The sequence below is a fragment of the Vigna umbellata genome, chromosome 8 (genome assembly GCF_029865625.1).
Source record: "Vigna umbellata cultivar VRB3 chromosome 8, Vumbellata_1.0, whole genome shotgun sequence".
Classification (NCBI taxonomy): Eukaryota; Viridiplantae; Streptophyta; class Magnoliopsida; order Fabales; family Fabaceae; genus Vigna; species Vigna umbellata.
Window position 1 is genome coordinate 48440391 of NC_142172.1, and position 16392 is coordinate 48456782.

The 16392-nt window shown below is 31.7% G+C and overlaps 1 protein-coding gene across 5 annotated transcripts in view; it reads left to right on the plus strand.

Annotated features, from left to right (window-relative positions):
* Positions 1 to 2796: 2796 nt before the first annotated feature.
* Positions 2797 to 16392, plus strand: part of GSL10 (glucan synthase-like 10) — a 33319-nt gene continuing 19723 nt past the window's right edge. Inside the window, exons 1-22 of one of the 5 annotated variants that reach the window (XM_088096240.1) lie at positions 2797 to 2983; positions 3433 to 3458; positions 4080 to 4297; positions 5211 to 5308; positions 6909 to 7072; positions 7876 to 7972; positions 9286 to 9396; positions 9475 to 9600; positions 10285 to 10374; positions 11144 to 11241; positions 11337 to 11454; positions 12050 to 12181; positions 13065 to 13141; positions 13220 to 13298; positions 14384 to 14506; positions 14694 to 14796; positions 14887 to 15010; positions 15135 to 15324; positions 15449 to 15501; positions 15685 to 15745; positions 15900 to 15981; positions 16066 to 16115. In XM_088096240.1, coding sequence (XP_087952366.1) covers positions 4096 to 4297; positions 5211 to 5308; positions 6909 to 7072; positions 7876 to 7972; positions 9286 to 9396; positions 9475 to 9600; positions 10285 to 10374; positions 11144 to 11241; positions 11337 to 11454; positions 12050 to 12181; positions 13065 to 13141; positions 13220 to 13298; positions 14384 to 14506; positions 14694 to 14796; positions 14887 to 15010; positions 15135 to 15324; positions 15449 to 15501; positions 15685 to 15745; positions 15900 to 15981; positions 16066 to 16115 — 2178 coding nt within the window. In that variant the 5' untranslated portion in view covers positions 2797 to 2983; positions 3433 to 3458; positions 4080 to 4095. Of the gene's footprint in view, positions 2984 to 3432; positions 3459 to 3506; positions 3526 to 4079; positions 4298 to 5210; positions 5309 to 6908; positions 7122 to 7875; positions 7973 to 9285; positions 9397 to 9474; positions 9601 to 10284; positions 10375 to 11143; positions 11242 to 11336; positions 11455 to 12049; positions 12182 to 13064; positions 13142 to 13219; positions 13299 to 14383; positions 14507 to 14693; positions 14797 to 14886; positions 15011 to 15134; positions 15325 to 15448; positions 15502 to 15684; positions 15746 to 15899; positions 15982 to 16065; positions 16116 to 16392 lie in introns of those variants that run through there. The other 4 variants (XM_047309124.2, XM_047309125.2, XM_088096238.1 and 1 more) reach the window with 4 other exon arrangements.

Genomic DNA, 16392 nt, shown 5'->3' on the forward strand with positions numbered 1-16392 from the left:
TGTATTATGATGTTTCTTGGATTAACATGATTTTGAGTATGAGTTGTAAATATTGTGAAGAAATTTTAATGAGAAGTTTCTTGTGATGATTTTAGTAGTTTATGGATTAATATATAAATTTTGTATTATGAGTTATATTTTTTCTCTAATGATCATCAAATCTCAGTTATAGAATGTGACGTATGTTGTGAGTAGAGTTGTCAAAACAGGTAATCTGGCTCACCATGGGTTGGTCACTTACACTTTGTTCACTTGAATGGATTTGGAGGAGAGTGATTGAATGGATTTGAGAGGATTTGAAGGTAAATTTTTTGTTGTTTATTTGAGTGGATTTGGAGGTAAGTCAGAGTGGATTTGGAAGTAACTTCTTTTAATCTGTCACATCAATCAAATCCTACACTAATTCTCACAAACTTTACATTCAAATTACTTCCAAATCCACTCTCGCTTACCTCTAAATCCACTTAAATAAACAACAAAAAATTTACCTTCAAATCATTTCAAATTCATTCAATCACTCTCCCAAAATCCATTCAAGTGAACAAAGCTTTAGTGAGTCAACTCAACCTGACTCACTTATTAGCAAGCTGAAAAAATTCGAACTCAACTCGACCTACCACGGGTTGGTGGGTTAAAGGGGTTGACTCACTGATTCATTTAATTATGAGTTTTTTCTAAATAAAAAAATTTCAATTTTTTAATTCAAATATAAATAAACGTCACAATAAAATGATGTTAAACTCCAAATACAATTCAAAATAAATAAAAAGTATCATACAATCTAGCGTAATCCAAAAACATGTAAAAAAAAATGAACAAATAAGTTATTAATATTGATAAATATTAATGTAGGATTTGATTGATGTGACAGATTAAAAAAAGTTACTTCCAAATCCACTCTCACTTACCTCCAAATCCACTCAAATAAACAACAAAAAATTTACCTTCAAATCCTCTCAAATCCATTCAATCACTCTCCTCCAAATCCATTCAAGTGAACAAAGTGTAAGTGACCAACCCATGGTGAGCCAGATTACTTGTTTTGACAACTCTACTCACAACATACGTCACATCATAATACAAAATTTATATATTAATCCATACACTACTAAAATCATCATAAGAAACTTCTCATTAAAATTTCAGGAAGTGAACAAATAAGTTTTTAATATTGATAATTTTTGTATCACTTATCCATCTATAATATTAGAGTCTTCAATAGATAAATTTATAATATTTTTCTCTCTTGAAACATCTTATTTTTTATCACCATTTACAATATAATAAAAAAAATGCTAACTAATAATATTGAAACACAAAATAATAAATAATTAAATTAAATTAGGTGGGTTGGTGAGCCAGAGCCAACCTGGCTCACCACGGGTTCAACATGGTGAACCGGGTTCTAAGTGAGTCAAGTTGAAAACTAGTCCGCATAAAATAATTACATTTTTTTTCAAACCTAAAGTGAGAGGAGGAGGATGTCCTAATTTAAGGAATTTACCTTGACAAATAACATTAACCAACTAACCTTGTGTATGGTAAAGTGAAATCCATTGATAATGGCTCTTCAGAACAATAAAGATCAGTACAAATGCATAAGTGACGATACTCTAATATAAATACATGTATCCATATGGTTGAGACTACTATGAATAATTGCGTGTGTTATGATTTATTGATATGAATGTTTATATATGTTAATATCTTTATATTTGTTGTATGATTGTTCTTTTGGTATATTTTTCTTTTGTGTTTGTTATTTGTTTTTTTTCTTACAATAATCACTTAAATTATGAGAAAATGAAGTTGTCTCAGTTAATTAGGATGAGGATAAAGTAGCAACATATTTTATAATAAAATCCTGTTTATACATATTTTATAATAAAATCCTATTTTATATAAACTTTTTCTTTTTAACAAATTATAACTTTTGTCACTATGTATATATGGCTCTATACTGAGTACATGTTCTATAATGTTTTGTTAAATGGTTTGAACTATTAAAGGAGATGTTATAATACTTTAAAGAGTGTTTCTTATTATATTGTTTCTAACCAAATAGTAATGACTTGATTATAATTTATACCAAATGTTATAATTAAAAAACATAATTTATTTATTTTTTATATTATATTTTAATATTTTGATTATACTACATCAATGTCGATATTCAAGTTCAATTTCCCAACTACATTTTTTCAATGTTTATGTTATTCTGCATTTTTATTATTTTATGCGTTTGAATCAATCTCTACATTTAAGTTGAATTTAAAAAATAAAAATCAAAGTTACTTATCTTTGTAAATAAAAGATTAAAACTAGTAGAAAATGTAAAAAATAAAAAGTTCACAACTAATTATTTTCATAAAATTTAAAACACACGTTAAATAAATAATCATTTAATAAATAAATAACAGTTCATAATTCTAACGGCTTGATTCGCAATTATGTTAAAACGCACATGACATCATTTTTTACATTTAATTTGAATTTAAAATTCAGATTAAAATTATTTACCTCTGTAAATAAAGATTAAAACTATAAAAAAAATACAAAAAAAAAAAATATTCACGGTTAGTTATTTCCATAAAATCTAAAACACATGATAAATGATCATTTATTAAAACAAATAACTGTTTATAATTCTAACAACCTAATTCCCAATTACGTAAAAACACAATATACTACGTTGTGTACTAAAAAAATATTACAGGTATACTTGCCTATTAAGTTAACTATTATTTCCATTACTATTCTACCTTTAAGTTTAAATAACACCCTAACCCAAACGCTATGGCGTATGGCGGATGCCGGTTGTGGACTTCTTTTCCTTTTCTTTTAACTTTGTTATTCTATCTCTTATTCCTCTCACGCTTTTCAAACAAACAAAGCACAAAGACCCCTTTTCAAACCAACGAAGCACAAAGACTACTCTCTACTGATCAGTGCGATTCAGAACCCTACGTCTAGGGTTTTTCAGGTTTGTCGCTTATTTTTGCTATTCCGTTCGTTCTTGTTTTTTCAAGAGAAAATTAATGTGGAAATGGAAGCTCTTCGATCTCAGTGTTTTCATTTTTGTTTCGATCAAAGTGAAGTTTCGGAACCGCATGTAGTTTCTATTAGTTTGAATCTTGTGATCTTTTGTTTGTAGCCTGAAGTTTTGTTTGTGATCTTTTAAAACCAACGCTTTCTACTAATCAGGGTGCGATTCAGCTTCTTTTCAACTCGGAACCCTATCTAGGGTTTTTTAGGTTTGTTGTCTTCTTGTTTTTCCAAGAAAAAACTAATGCGGAGATGGAAGCTCGTCTTTCCTTTGCTATGGTTGTAATTTGTTGCATTGTAGCATTTCATATGTTTTACTGAACTTGGAAGAGAATTTGGCTTGTTGTGGATTGTTTACTGGTGCTACTGATTTGATTGTATATGCAGAGGTTGAAGTGGATCCACTTGTTCCAGTGAGTCTTCTCATCATTTTTTTCATAGTTTGATATTGCTGTGAATCTTTAAGTTCAAGAAAATACAGTAAGTACTGTGAGGATTTTACTACCCTCTTGCTAGCTACTCTGTATTCGGTATTGCACTTTGAACATCACTCAGTTTTTAATTTGCCAAGATTCTGTATTGCACTTTGAACATCACTCGAGTTCTTAATTTGCCAAGATTCGGTTGTGGCATGCATTTCCTAATTGGTTTTTGCATGCATGGTTGTATCCTCACTCTGTATTTTTGGATTGTACAAGCGAACGTTTGAAATTTAACAACAGATATTGGTGAACATATGACTCGTTTAGTTTTGTTTATCGGTTGGATCAAGTGAACTTTCTCTTTTTTGCTCTATCTTAGCCGCCAGACGTTATTTTTGGCTATATTTCTTACCCTTTACTAGTAAGGCAGCTCAAGAAAAGTTAGTTTCCTAATTGATGTGAGGAATTCAATTCCCATTACTTGTAGAAAAATAATATATTATGTTTAAATTGCTGATTGTTTTGATTTGTACTTACATTTTTCCTGCAATAATGGTTTCTGTTTTATACATTTGTGATGTAAATTATTAATGTTAACATGTTTGTTTTCAGTTTATATTAATAGAAAATGTCTCGAGCTGAGGAACTTTGGGAGCGGTTAGTCCGTGCTGCATTGAGAAGGGAAAGGACTGGTGAAGATGCATATGGACGACCAGTTGGTGGCATTGCTGGAAATGTACCATCTGCCCTAGCTAAAAATAGGGATATTGATGAAATTTTGAGAGTTGCTGACGAAATTCAAGATGATGATCCGAGTGTCTCAAGAATATGTATTTTTGTCTCATCTTGCTTCATTTCCCTCATATTTTTTTTAATTTAATAATTTTCTTTCCAATATTTAACTAATACATAAATAAGCTATTTGGCATTGAAGGTATTGTCTGCAATTCTGCATAATGTTGTGTGAAGAAAACAAGGAAAAAGAGAATAAAAACAAGAACTTGACATTATTTCTTAATTATTAAATAAAGTAAACTTGTGCTTAAAATTAGTTTATAATATATAGTTTTCTTTGTTGGACATTATGTTTAGGATGAGGGATTGGAGAGATAAGAATAATAGATGGCTTGAATTAGAAAAACAAGAAAGAAGTGGAAAAGAAAGAAATGACCAAATGTTTGGTTTAATATAATTATTTTCTTTAATAACATGAGTAGAATCAATGGAGATTCACACCAAAGGAGAGAAATGATAGATGGGTATATTTGGAATTAGTGAATTATTTCCTTAAATTTTTTGTTTCCTACCCACATGAGTTTAGTATGAAACCTTTTCACCGGTCTTAGTTTTGTCTTTATTTTGCTCTTCATCCAACTTTCTTCAATGCTCTTTTGAAACCGTGTGACTATAAGGATTTGGGTGTTTGTGTAGGACACCCTTAAAGATGCTACCATTCCATTCTAATGTAAACAGCAAATGATTGCATACTGTGTCCCGATATTTACATTGATTACAGTTATCATTAACTGGCAATGCTACTTTCTTTGGCACAGCATATCATAGTTTTTTGAGTCATTAGAAGTCCTACTGTTTCATACCATCTCTCTGGTTTCTTATTTGGTGTAAGATTAGAAATTGTTAAACCTGAAAGGTTAAAAATGGAAAAATCCCTTTGTTCACATATTTTTATTAAAAAATCCTGTAGGTACTCTGCAACACTAAACAATTCTTATTTGTCTGCAGTATGTGAGCATGCATATTCTTTATCTCAAAATTTGGACCCTAACAGTGAAGGCCGAGGTGTGTTACAATTCAAGACTGGTTTGATGTCTGTCATCAAGGTATGGGTTTTAGTCTAGGTTTATGTTAAATAAAAATAGTTGCGCTTGGAATACTTGAGTTGTGCATATCGGTATGTTTTTTTGTCTGTGATTCTGTGGTGCTTGATTGGCGTGCTAAAATTTTGTTGTATAGCCTCAGTTACAGACCTTTTGGAAAGTTCATATAATCTGACTCTGTTTTTATTTATTGCATGACTTGTCTTTGAATTTGCTGTAAACTTTACCTAACCGACATGTTCACAATTAGTCTATGCCTGTTGCTAGTGTTTAAGGCAATGCTAACAGAGCTTTAGATCAAGCTTCATATTCATTTCTATATTGTCTAAATTTGAGTCAAGAGTAATTGAAGGTGCTGAAAGTATTTTTTCTTCCACTTAATTAGAGATTTTTTACACCAGGGATTTTATAGCGACAGGAACTTATATTACTAGTAAATTGGAATGTTTGAAACAGGTATAGCCAGCTGTCAAAGCTAGACTAATTTTAATAACTTCAGAATTTATTTAGGGTCTAGCTAAGTACCACAAAACTCTCATTGTTAGGTGAGGAAGGACAAAGACTTATAAAGCTTATTTAAATTATATCTTTAGTCAATATGGGGCTAAACCTACACCTTTGTGGCTGCAATTAGGATCGCTCCTACAGAAGCCACAACTAAGACTGGATAGGGATGACCCTTAGTAGGATATTTTCCAACATTAATCGAGTACATACTTCAAACCCCCCCACACTCAAGGTGGGTGAGTCATAGGCCAAAGAATGGAGTTTAAACACTTTTTGAGTTTGTTCCTCAGAAAATGATTTTTGGTAGAGGAGATAGTGACTAGGTCATTGATCTTGAGCTGTGTTGTGTTGAACTACCACTACTAGTTGCATGCTTGGGACTTTATCTTTGACAAAGAAGAATTTATTCAATAGAAATGGTAGGATATGGCAGCTTGGTAATTGATCATGAGCTGGAATATGTTTGACTACAACTACTAGTTTATTGCTCTGGACCTTGTCACTTGATTTGTTTTTCGTTATGCAAATTACAAGAAGTCAATTATGTGAAAATAGTAAGGCATTGCAATTTAGAGGGGAGAGAAAGTATGAAAGGGAACCAGAGGAAGAAATATGCAAAACTTTCCCATTTCCAAGTTCAAATGTAAGTTTAATCAGGACATTTAGATGGGCCAAACTACTGAATATTGTGTTGATCAAGCACCTGAGTCAGGGAATCAGACAGGGCTGGTTGTTATGACTCAGGAATCAAATGGAAAATGAGGGAAAATGACAAATATTTAGATGAGAGAGATGAAGAACATGGACAAAATCAAACAAACTGAAATTGAATATTTGTGTTGAATATAATCTCAACAGAGATCTGCTACAACTGTGTTGTAACTCTAACTTACAACTGTCTGTTCAAGCAGAATGTTAGATAATTTTTTACATGCACTCTTTAGGGAGACTATCATTTTATGATCTACACATTTTTGTTCTCCCTTTATTCTTAACTTTCTACAGTCCTTTTTATGTTCTTCACTTTAGTGAACTGCTTATCTCATTTCATTGGCTGGTATAATTTTTATAATCTGTTATTTGTTTATATTTTCAGCAAAAGCTGGCTAAAAGAGAAGCTGGAACCATAGATAGAAGTCAGGACGCAGCTCGGTTACAAGAGTTCTACAAAAGTTATAGAGAAAAGAATAATGTGGATAAATTACGTGAGGAAGAAATGAAGTTGAGGGAATCTGGTGCTTTTAGTCGGGATCTTGGCGAGTATGTGTTTTGACTGAGAAAATGGCATAAGACTGATTTGGATTATCATGTGCTTCCTCTTTCCCTCTCTTGTTGTGGTACTACATGCCTTAAAATAAGTTATAAATGTGTCTAATTGTTTGTTTTGTCAGATTCCTTTACGCCACCCATGTGGATAAAGTTTTATTGTTATTTGCAATAAAATTTAACTAGTTTTGATTGAGTTCATGGAGAGATGAGAGAGAAAGTATAACTGAATTGAAATTCCATTGTTACATCCAATCCCTAAAGGACATACATACTTCCTTCCTTGGTTCCCTGCATCACCACATAACCACTTCTCCCCATGATATGAATCACTCCAGCTTCTCCTTGGCACTCGTAACTTTTCTCATCCCCGACTCCAATGGATAAAGTGTTATATTGGACATTGGCGAGAGTCCAAACAATGCCATTGTGCATTTTATCCATGTAGAGCCTAATCTAACCATCCTGAGGTGGCATAATTTACCATCAACACCAAGTCACTTTTAGACAAGATGCCATTTTGAATACTGGACACTACTTGATTCTTGTTTCCCTTTCTTGGACAATCATTTTTTCAAACTCCCGACTGCTTGAAATTATTGCATACATCCTTTGGTCTAGCCTACTTTTTATTGACTTCCCTATCATTCTTGAAGGGTACCAGTCTGGTAGACGATGCCTTTCAACTGTTTCTTGATTCCGTGTGGCAAAGCTCCATCTGTGGACTTGCTAATTAATGATTTGTTTTGTTTGATATGCAGATGTACTTCACATTAACTGTTTTCTTCTGAGTACAGGTTGGAGCGCAAAACTGTGAAGAGGAAAAGGGTTTTTGCCACCTTAAAGGTTTTGGGAACAGTACTTGAGCAGCTGAGTGACGAAATTCCGGATGAGGTTGTGTTCATGCTTTCCTGGCACTCTTTATAAACTACCATTTTCATGCTTTTGTTTACTTTTATGGATTATCTTTCTGATGTAGCTTTGTTGTTTATCGTGCTTCTGAGTTGGTTTGCAATTTTGAGAGATTTCTCTTTTTGGTCAATTTTCTTTTACTTCTTTTGTAATCTCAGTTCTATACATAAAGTGAAAATAATAGTAAAATATTTGAGACAGATCCTTTGGCAGAACTTGTTTGTGGACTTTCTATTTTTCTTAACTTTGTATTAGAATTTATGATCTTGTATCCCTTGGTTGTGTTATTATTTTTAATTTGTTTTCTCACCTTCCTTCTTTTTCACTTCTTACCGGTTCTTAATTTTGATTGATCTGAATACCAGTTATTTTGATGTTGTCCAGAAGATACTTCAGAATTTTTACTGTCAGCAAACCGGGTTTCTGTTGTTGGTGGGTTTATATGTTGGCATAGCAGGTGGTGTTGGACAGTGTCTGTTCAAATAATTTATCATGAAAATAATTCTTTGGTACAGTAATTCTTGTACCAAAGATTATCTGGTCTATTTGTTAGTAGGCCTCTATCTTCAGTTCGTTTTATGTTTCTTTGAAGCAAACTCATTGTGTAGTATATTTCTTCTGAAAAATTTTCTCCTTGAATTTGAGGGGGATATTAGAAGAAACAAGTTTGTCCGTAAAGTTTATATATTTATCATGTAAGTCATTTTGTACAGCTGTATGTTTAATTAATTAGTTAGTACAGCTTTCAGTAAGCAAGGCCTATAAACACATTTTTGTACTAATGTTTTTAGTGTGATGTTATAATAAATTTTTCAGTTCATGTGCTGTTCATCCTCTTTAGCTCTATCTTCAGTTTGGTTCTTCTAAGATTATTGTGTTAAATACAAGCATTATAATCCAGCATTGCAATAGTGAGGAGTCTTCTATTATTGTTGCATGGGTAAAGGATTTTTAGATGGAGTTGAATTTGCTTTATGAAGGAAGCCAATGTTTATGGTGTTAGTATATTTTTTGCATATATTTATTTTTAGTGTATTTTTTGAGTGTGGAACTATAATTTATTGGGCTTAGTATTATCTGATTTCATTTGTATTTTTTCCCTATTGTGTTTTTTTTATTTTTCCTCCGGGTGTAATTGGCTTCATAACAAGGATTGTGGGAAAATTTATTTCAAGTTAAAATGATTGTGTTGGTGAATTGGAGTTTGGATGTATGTTATTGTTTTTCCGTTTACCATGCAATCACATGGCAATACTTTCTGAACTTCAACATCTATTCATGTGTTTTTGTTACAGCTGAAGCGGGTTATGGACTCAGATTCTGCTTTGACAGAGGATCTGATTGCGTACAACATCATCCCCTTAGACACATCTTCTTCAACAAATGCTATTGTTTCTTTACCTGAGGTGAGTTACTTTGTTTGGGATTCCAAATTTTTAACTATTCAGGTTAACTTATTTTTACCTGAAAAAAATGATTGTTAGGTGCAAGCAGCAATGTCAGCTTTGAAGTATTTCAATGGCTTGCCAGAGTTGCCCAGGGGCTATTTCATTCCTTCATCGAGGAACACTAATGTGTTCGACTTTTTGCAGTGTATTTTTGGTTTTCAGGTCTGTATACTATGATTTCCATGTTTTTTGAAGTCCAGATTAGCGTGAATCTTTCAATTGTAGAAAATATTTATTTTTTTATTGGGTTCTCAAAATTTGCAATATTTTTAGAATATATCAATGATTATGGGCTAATCTTAGTGTATTTACTGTAGATTTAAAGTTCTTTTATTTTACCCGTATTCCATTTCTTCCTCTTATCCTTTAAAATAAGTGATTAATTTTCAAGTTTGTTATGGGGAAGTTATAACTAGTAATTGGATTAACTAGTAATACAACTAACAAAATTGTTCTAGAAAGGAATGTTTTCCACGTAAACATCCCAAAAAGATTTATGTATAAATCAACTGAAAGAAACCACTGTTTAATTAATATTCTCCAAGAACTTGTAGAGATTATTAGATTGGCTTTCCCACCCATTTTGTTGTCATGCTTGCCCGAAGTTTAAATTATTTGGTGCCACAACTGAAAAATGAAACAATCAATTTATTGATACTTTGAAAACTAATAGTTTTTCGTAGTTTAACATTCTGACTTTTATTCTATCTTAATCATCTGAAGTAAACACTTTTGTTTTGTTATGATATATTTGGTCTTGTTTTGTGGTCGAAAGCTGTTTTATGCATTTGTATTCTTGTGGGGTCCTTTTCTCTGTTGCTTATGATAATAACATGTTGCTTCCAGAAAGATAATGTAGCTAATCAGCACGAACACATAGTCCACCTGCTTGCAAATGAGCAATCTCGTCTTAGAATTCCAGATGAAGCTGAACCTGTAAGTTTTTATTTTTTACTTTCAAGTTTGAGGGATTTATATATTGTTCTGTTGTATTGATCAATATGGGTGATGGGCCTGGAAATTTTGTAAGCCATGGTGAAAAGTAATATGATTATTTTCTTGTTGAGGGCTCTGAGAAAATGGTAAATATAAAATTTGATCGTATGGATTTTTATTGGTTTATAGTTTTTTTTAAAGTATTTCAATATCTAAATCGAACCAACACTATTTGAGATGTGTCTCAAAGTATATGAAGAATAACTTTTAAATGATTTTATTTGAAATTTACAAAAAAATTATCAAGTAGCCTTGTGTATATATGGATACCTGCATGTATAACATGTATCAAGGTGGGTAATGGGCTGATTTTTACAGACAGTATCAATAACTCTGAGGGAGAGAATTGAAATTTTGTTGAAATGGGTAATTTGGTCATTCAATATTAAGTGAAAAACTTACCTTTAATATATGGCTCAAATTAATATAATAAATTGGAGTGGGTATCGGTTGCAATATGACTAAAGTATGGGGTGTTAGTGTGAGTTGAAAAACTTGAATATTAGACTTCCAAATGGTTCCATGAAGGGAAAATATTGTGCTCAAATAAATTGATAAGGAAAATTGTAAACTGACTCACAAGAATATGTGCATATAAGATAAGTAATTATAATTGATAATCCTTTTTTTTAACAGATTTGTCTCACAGATGTTGACAAGCATTTTTGTATTTTCTTTTCTTTACTTGTCTATTTTGTTTTGATTCCAGAAATTGGATGAAGCTGCTGTACAGGCAGTATTCCTCAAGTCCCTTCAGAATTACATTAGCTGGTGTAATTATTTATGTATTCAGCCTGTTTGGAGCAGGTACTGTTATTATCCGTGTTTTGTTTTAAATCTATTTGGTATTGACCAGTCTATGGTTGCTAAGATTGAATGAGGGTCTAATGGTTCTTGTTCAGTATGGAGGCTCTCAGTAAAGAGAAGAAAATATTATATGTTTCTTTGTACTTCCTAATATGGGGTGAAGCTGCAAATATCAGGTTTCTAGCAGAATGCTTGTGCTACATATTCCATCATGTAAGTTTGGTGAACAAATTGAGTCAGCTTTTTTGTTGGTTCTTTAAAGATTTTGCTTGAGTTAAATTTTGTGGAATAGGTATTTTTTTATGAATCTCTACCCATGATGTAAAAGTACTTAGGCTTTTGAATTGGTAGTTAGAAGAATTCTGTATGATGTCCAATATATCTCTTATGCCTAATAATACTATTCTATGAACCAAACAAAGGTTTTCTTAGTTAAAAAGATAGGATTAACAATATTTATAAAAATTATGCTCTTGTTCTTGAGGAAAGTATAATCTTAAAAAGAAAAAATGTTTTTGTTTTTGATAACTCTGAACAAAAGTTGGATCCTATAAAAAGAGTCTTTTCACAATTCACCTTAAGTAAATTATTCATAAATTTTTGAATGATTCTCTAAAACAATTTGTATGTATTTTAACTAATGTATTTACATTTGGTGAATATTTTTCTTACCAATGTTTTCATGTTATTTGATTTTCTGCAATACAATTTTTTCTTTTTCTTTTTACCTGGATTTTTTATTTATGTGTTGCTTTTGCATGTTCATCTTTGTATTGTTTACAAATTTTGTTATGAATATGGTATGCAGATGGCTAGAGAGATGGATGAAATTTTAAGACAGCAGATTGCACAGCCAGCTAATAGTTGCACTTCTGATTCTGTGGAGGGTGTTTCGTTTCTTGATAATGTTATCTTTCCTCTATATGATATTGTTTCTGCAGTAAGTTTCACCAATTTTTCGGCTATAATCTCATACATCAAAATTAGCTGATGACCCCAAAATTAGATTGTGGCTTATGTTAATCTGATAAACAAGAAAATGTTTATCCTTAAGAAAGATTGTCTAACTACTCTAAGAAGTGTGCATATAAATTGGCATTAATGGTAAGTCTGTGAGTGTGTTTGAATTGTGTGTTCCCTGTTTTCGCTTTTTATTTTATGAGAAAACAGTCTTGAAAATGTTTTTGATTGGGCTGTATGAGTTTTATGAGAACAATAAACAGAAAGCAGAACTTTAAGAGTATATAGGCAAATTTTTAATTAGATGATGTTTTTTGTGGATATTAGTGTCTTCCTGATGTTCTATAAGAAGTTATGAATACTAATAAATCCTCATGTTATGTAATAAAATAATAAGTTGGTTATGTTCATTGATTTGTCCAAATGATTACTATGACACTATCGGTCAACAATGAAGTATGAGAAAAATATACACAACCATTTATTAGGGTCATTTGATTAGAAAATTATGAGATATCATGTTATTTTACCTTTATTTTTTACATAATACTCAACCTAGTCCTGCAAAGATAGACAGGGTGGTAAATTAATCCTATACAAAATTTGTCATTAACTTGGTTTCTTGATATTCAAATAACAAATTATTGCATTGTATATTTAAACATGAATTTCGCCCTTTATTTGCTCATTAATTTATTCTATGCTGGATTAAGTTTAATGTACTGTGTATCTTTCAAGTACTAGCTCAAATTTTTTACTCTCTATTTTTAGATTTCTCTACTGTAATTTTCATTAAGTTAGAACTTTAGTGTATCCTTTTGGTATAAAATTATAAATTTGTCATTTATTTCCGTGGACTTCAGGAAGCTGCAAACAATGATAATGGGAAAGCACCACATTCATCCTGGAGAAACTATGATGATTTTAACGAGTATTTCTGGTATAAGTTATTTGTTAACCATCTTTGGCTGTTTCGTTTTTATTTTATTCTGTTTGCTTATTCTCCTTTTTTCTTAAGGTCCCTCCATTGCTTTGAGCTTAGTTGGCCTTGGCGCAAAACTTCTCCTTTTTTCCAAAAGCCTCATCCCAGATCAAAGGTTTGTTTTGTCTGCAAATGTTAGAGATATTTCTCTTTTCTGTTTGTTGTCAGTTGTAAATTAGTGTTGTCTTTTTCTGTTTTCAGTTGTAACTGGCTAATAATGTCAGTTATTACTTGTATACCTTTCAATAACTTTCTGATCCACACATGATTTTGTAACCGAATTTCTAACTCTACGGAATGTACTTATTGAATTCAATATTGATATAATTTTCTTTCAATGAGAATTTTGTTGTGTTTTTCTGTTTTCAGTTGTAACTGACTAATAATGTCAATTATTACTTGTATTCCTTTCAATAGCTTTCTGATCCACATAGGATTTTGTAACTGAATTACTAACTCTACCGAATGTACTTATTGAATTCAATATTGATATAGTTTTCTTTCAATGACAATTTTGTTGGACTCTTGATAGGAACCCTGAATTAAAGAGACAAAAGAGTAATATTCTTTATTGTATATAGACGGTATAGAACACAAAGAATAGGAGAGCACTCCTCCAAGGGTTTCCCCTTCACAAAGAGCCAAAGCTCAATCTACAAAATTATCAAAAAGTGCCTTGCCTTGACACAAGAGCTCCCTGCCTTCTTATAAAGGCCCCCCAACCAACTAACCAAAACTCACAACTAATTCTTAAACTGTTTCCTTTTATTCTGCACACATTACTCATTATAACTTATCACATTATATCCTATCAACTCTCCTCTAATTTCATTACATTATGCAATGCAATTTCTTTCTATAGCACTCAGTCTGGATCTTGATATTCCTCTGTATAAATATCTGAGTTCATAGCTTTCTGTTTGTAATCAATTCATATTTACAGTTCGATAAAATTTCACATTTATTTTCTCAGTTTCTCTAATGATTTACCTACTGTTGTTCCTATTTTTTAATGGATGGCTGTTACTTGTGCACATTATTCTACTGTTAGCGAGATACTGAAATGTCTGACAGTATAAGTATCCATATATGATGGATCATAATGTCTTATTGAGTTATTGATAAAACCGATTATCTTATTTTACATTTCTTTGGTTGATGTCTTTGGTTACTTATCTATTCCTTATTTTATACTGCCAGAAAATGCTTATTTCTGGCAGCAGCAGGCATCAGGGAAAAACATCTTTTGTGGAACATCGAACCTTTTTTCATCTTTATCATAGCTTCCACCGATTGTGGATATTTCTTGTCATGATGTTTCAGGTTTGTACTTGCACATATTCTCACATAGTCATCTAATTTTGGCAAATGCTTTTAGCACCAAATTTTGGTTTTTCTTTCTGGTTAGGCTTGTGTGACTTATTTGATCTTAACTGGCATTTTGGTTTCTTCATCCGGGTATTACTTTTTTGTTGTTTCGTGGTGATTTTTTTTTATTGTCAATGTTCAGGGCCTAGCAATCCTTGCATTCAATGATGGACAATTCAATGCCAAGACTTTGCGAGAGGTTCTTAGTCTTGGACCTACATTTTTTGTGATGAAATTTTTTGAGAGTATGTATTTGTCAATTGTCTTTCATCATGTATTTTCTTGTCATCATTTATTTATTTGTTTATATTTTCAAATTTTCATTTCTCTTTTAGGTGTTCTTGATATTTTCATGATGTACGGTGCATATTCAACAACAAGACGCTTAGCCATCTCTAGAATTTTCTTACGTTTTCTTTGGTTCAGCCTGGCTTCAGTTTTCTTAACTTTCATTTATGTGTACGTGTGCTTTCTATCATAATAATTTTGTTCTTTTAGGCATCGTCATCCTTTAATCAGTTTGTTTTTATTTTTCTAATTTGTAAGTAATTATACATTTCCATCTGTTTGTGCTTGACTGCAGAAAAGCACTCCAGGAAGAGAGTAAAGCAAATGGAAACTCGGTTGTTTTCAAATTATATGTAATTGTCATAGGGATTTATGCTGGTGTCCAAGTTTTTATTAGTTTCCTCATGCGGATACCAGCATGTCATCGTCTGACAAATCAATGTGATCGTTGGCCTTTAATTCGGTTTGTGAAGTGGTTGCGGCAGGTTTGTTATGTCTTCACTTGTTGCTAATTATATTAATTCATTTAGTTTTGTTTGTTCTTTGTCATGGGAATTATGCTGATTGATGTGTTTGCATTTATGATCGTTTTTATGTTGAATTATAAAGGAACGACATTATGTAGGACGGGGAATGTATGAAAGGAGTTCAGATTTCATAAAGTATGCACCTGATCTTGTCTTTTTTCAGATTTCTAAATTTATGATATAATACATGTTCTGGTAAAAGCAAGATTCTTCCTTTTAAGTTGTTGATATACAATTCTTTTGAATATTGACGAGTCCTTTGTAATTAATTTTAAGTTGCGTTGTTGCACTGTTTACATACCTTGCTTCTTTTCTCAGGTATATGCTGTTTTGGCTTGTTGTTTTGAGTGGAAAATTTGCATTTGCCTACTTTCTTCAGGTTAGTGTTACATACATTAGCTATGCCCTTGTTATTTGTAGATACATTTGGAATTATACAAATTTGTTCATGTGTGTGTATGATGAAGATACATATACTGGTGGTGAGCTCATATGCTTGTATGTTTTGGCTGTCGTATTTTTGTGGTTTGTAGATAAGGCCACTGGTGGACCCGACAAAGGATATTATAAAAGAGAATAATATAGTTTACTCTTGGCACGATTTTGTCTCTAAAAGTAAGCATTGGTGTGATTGCTGTGGTCATTATATTTCCTGTTTTTTCTTTGATATTATTATTTATCAAAATGCTACTGTTGCAGATAATCATAATGCTTTGACAGTTGTTAGTGTGTGGGCTCCTGTGATTGCTGTAAGTACATTGCCATTTATTTTTACTTCCCACCCCCTTCTTCAAATATGTTAATCATAACAGGAGGATATCTTATTTCCTTTAACTTCTCTTACTCAATGAGGAAATATGTCAGACGAGAGCTTAAATTGCAGTGTGAAGTTACTGGGTTGTTAATATAGCTTGTTATGGTTATTCAGGCACCGAGTTTCTGTTATGAAGTCTCATAGCATGTTTGGATTAGCTTTATTTGAATTAAAAAAAAGTTTCTCACTGGAAAAGCTCTTTCTTGAGCAGT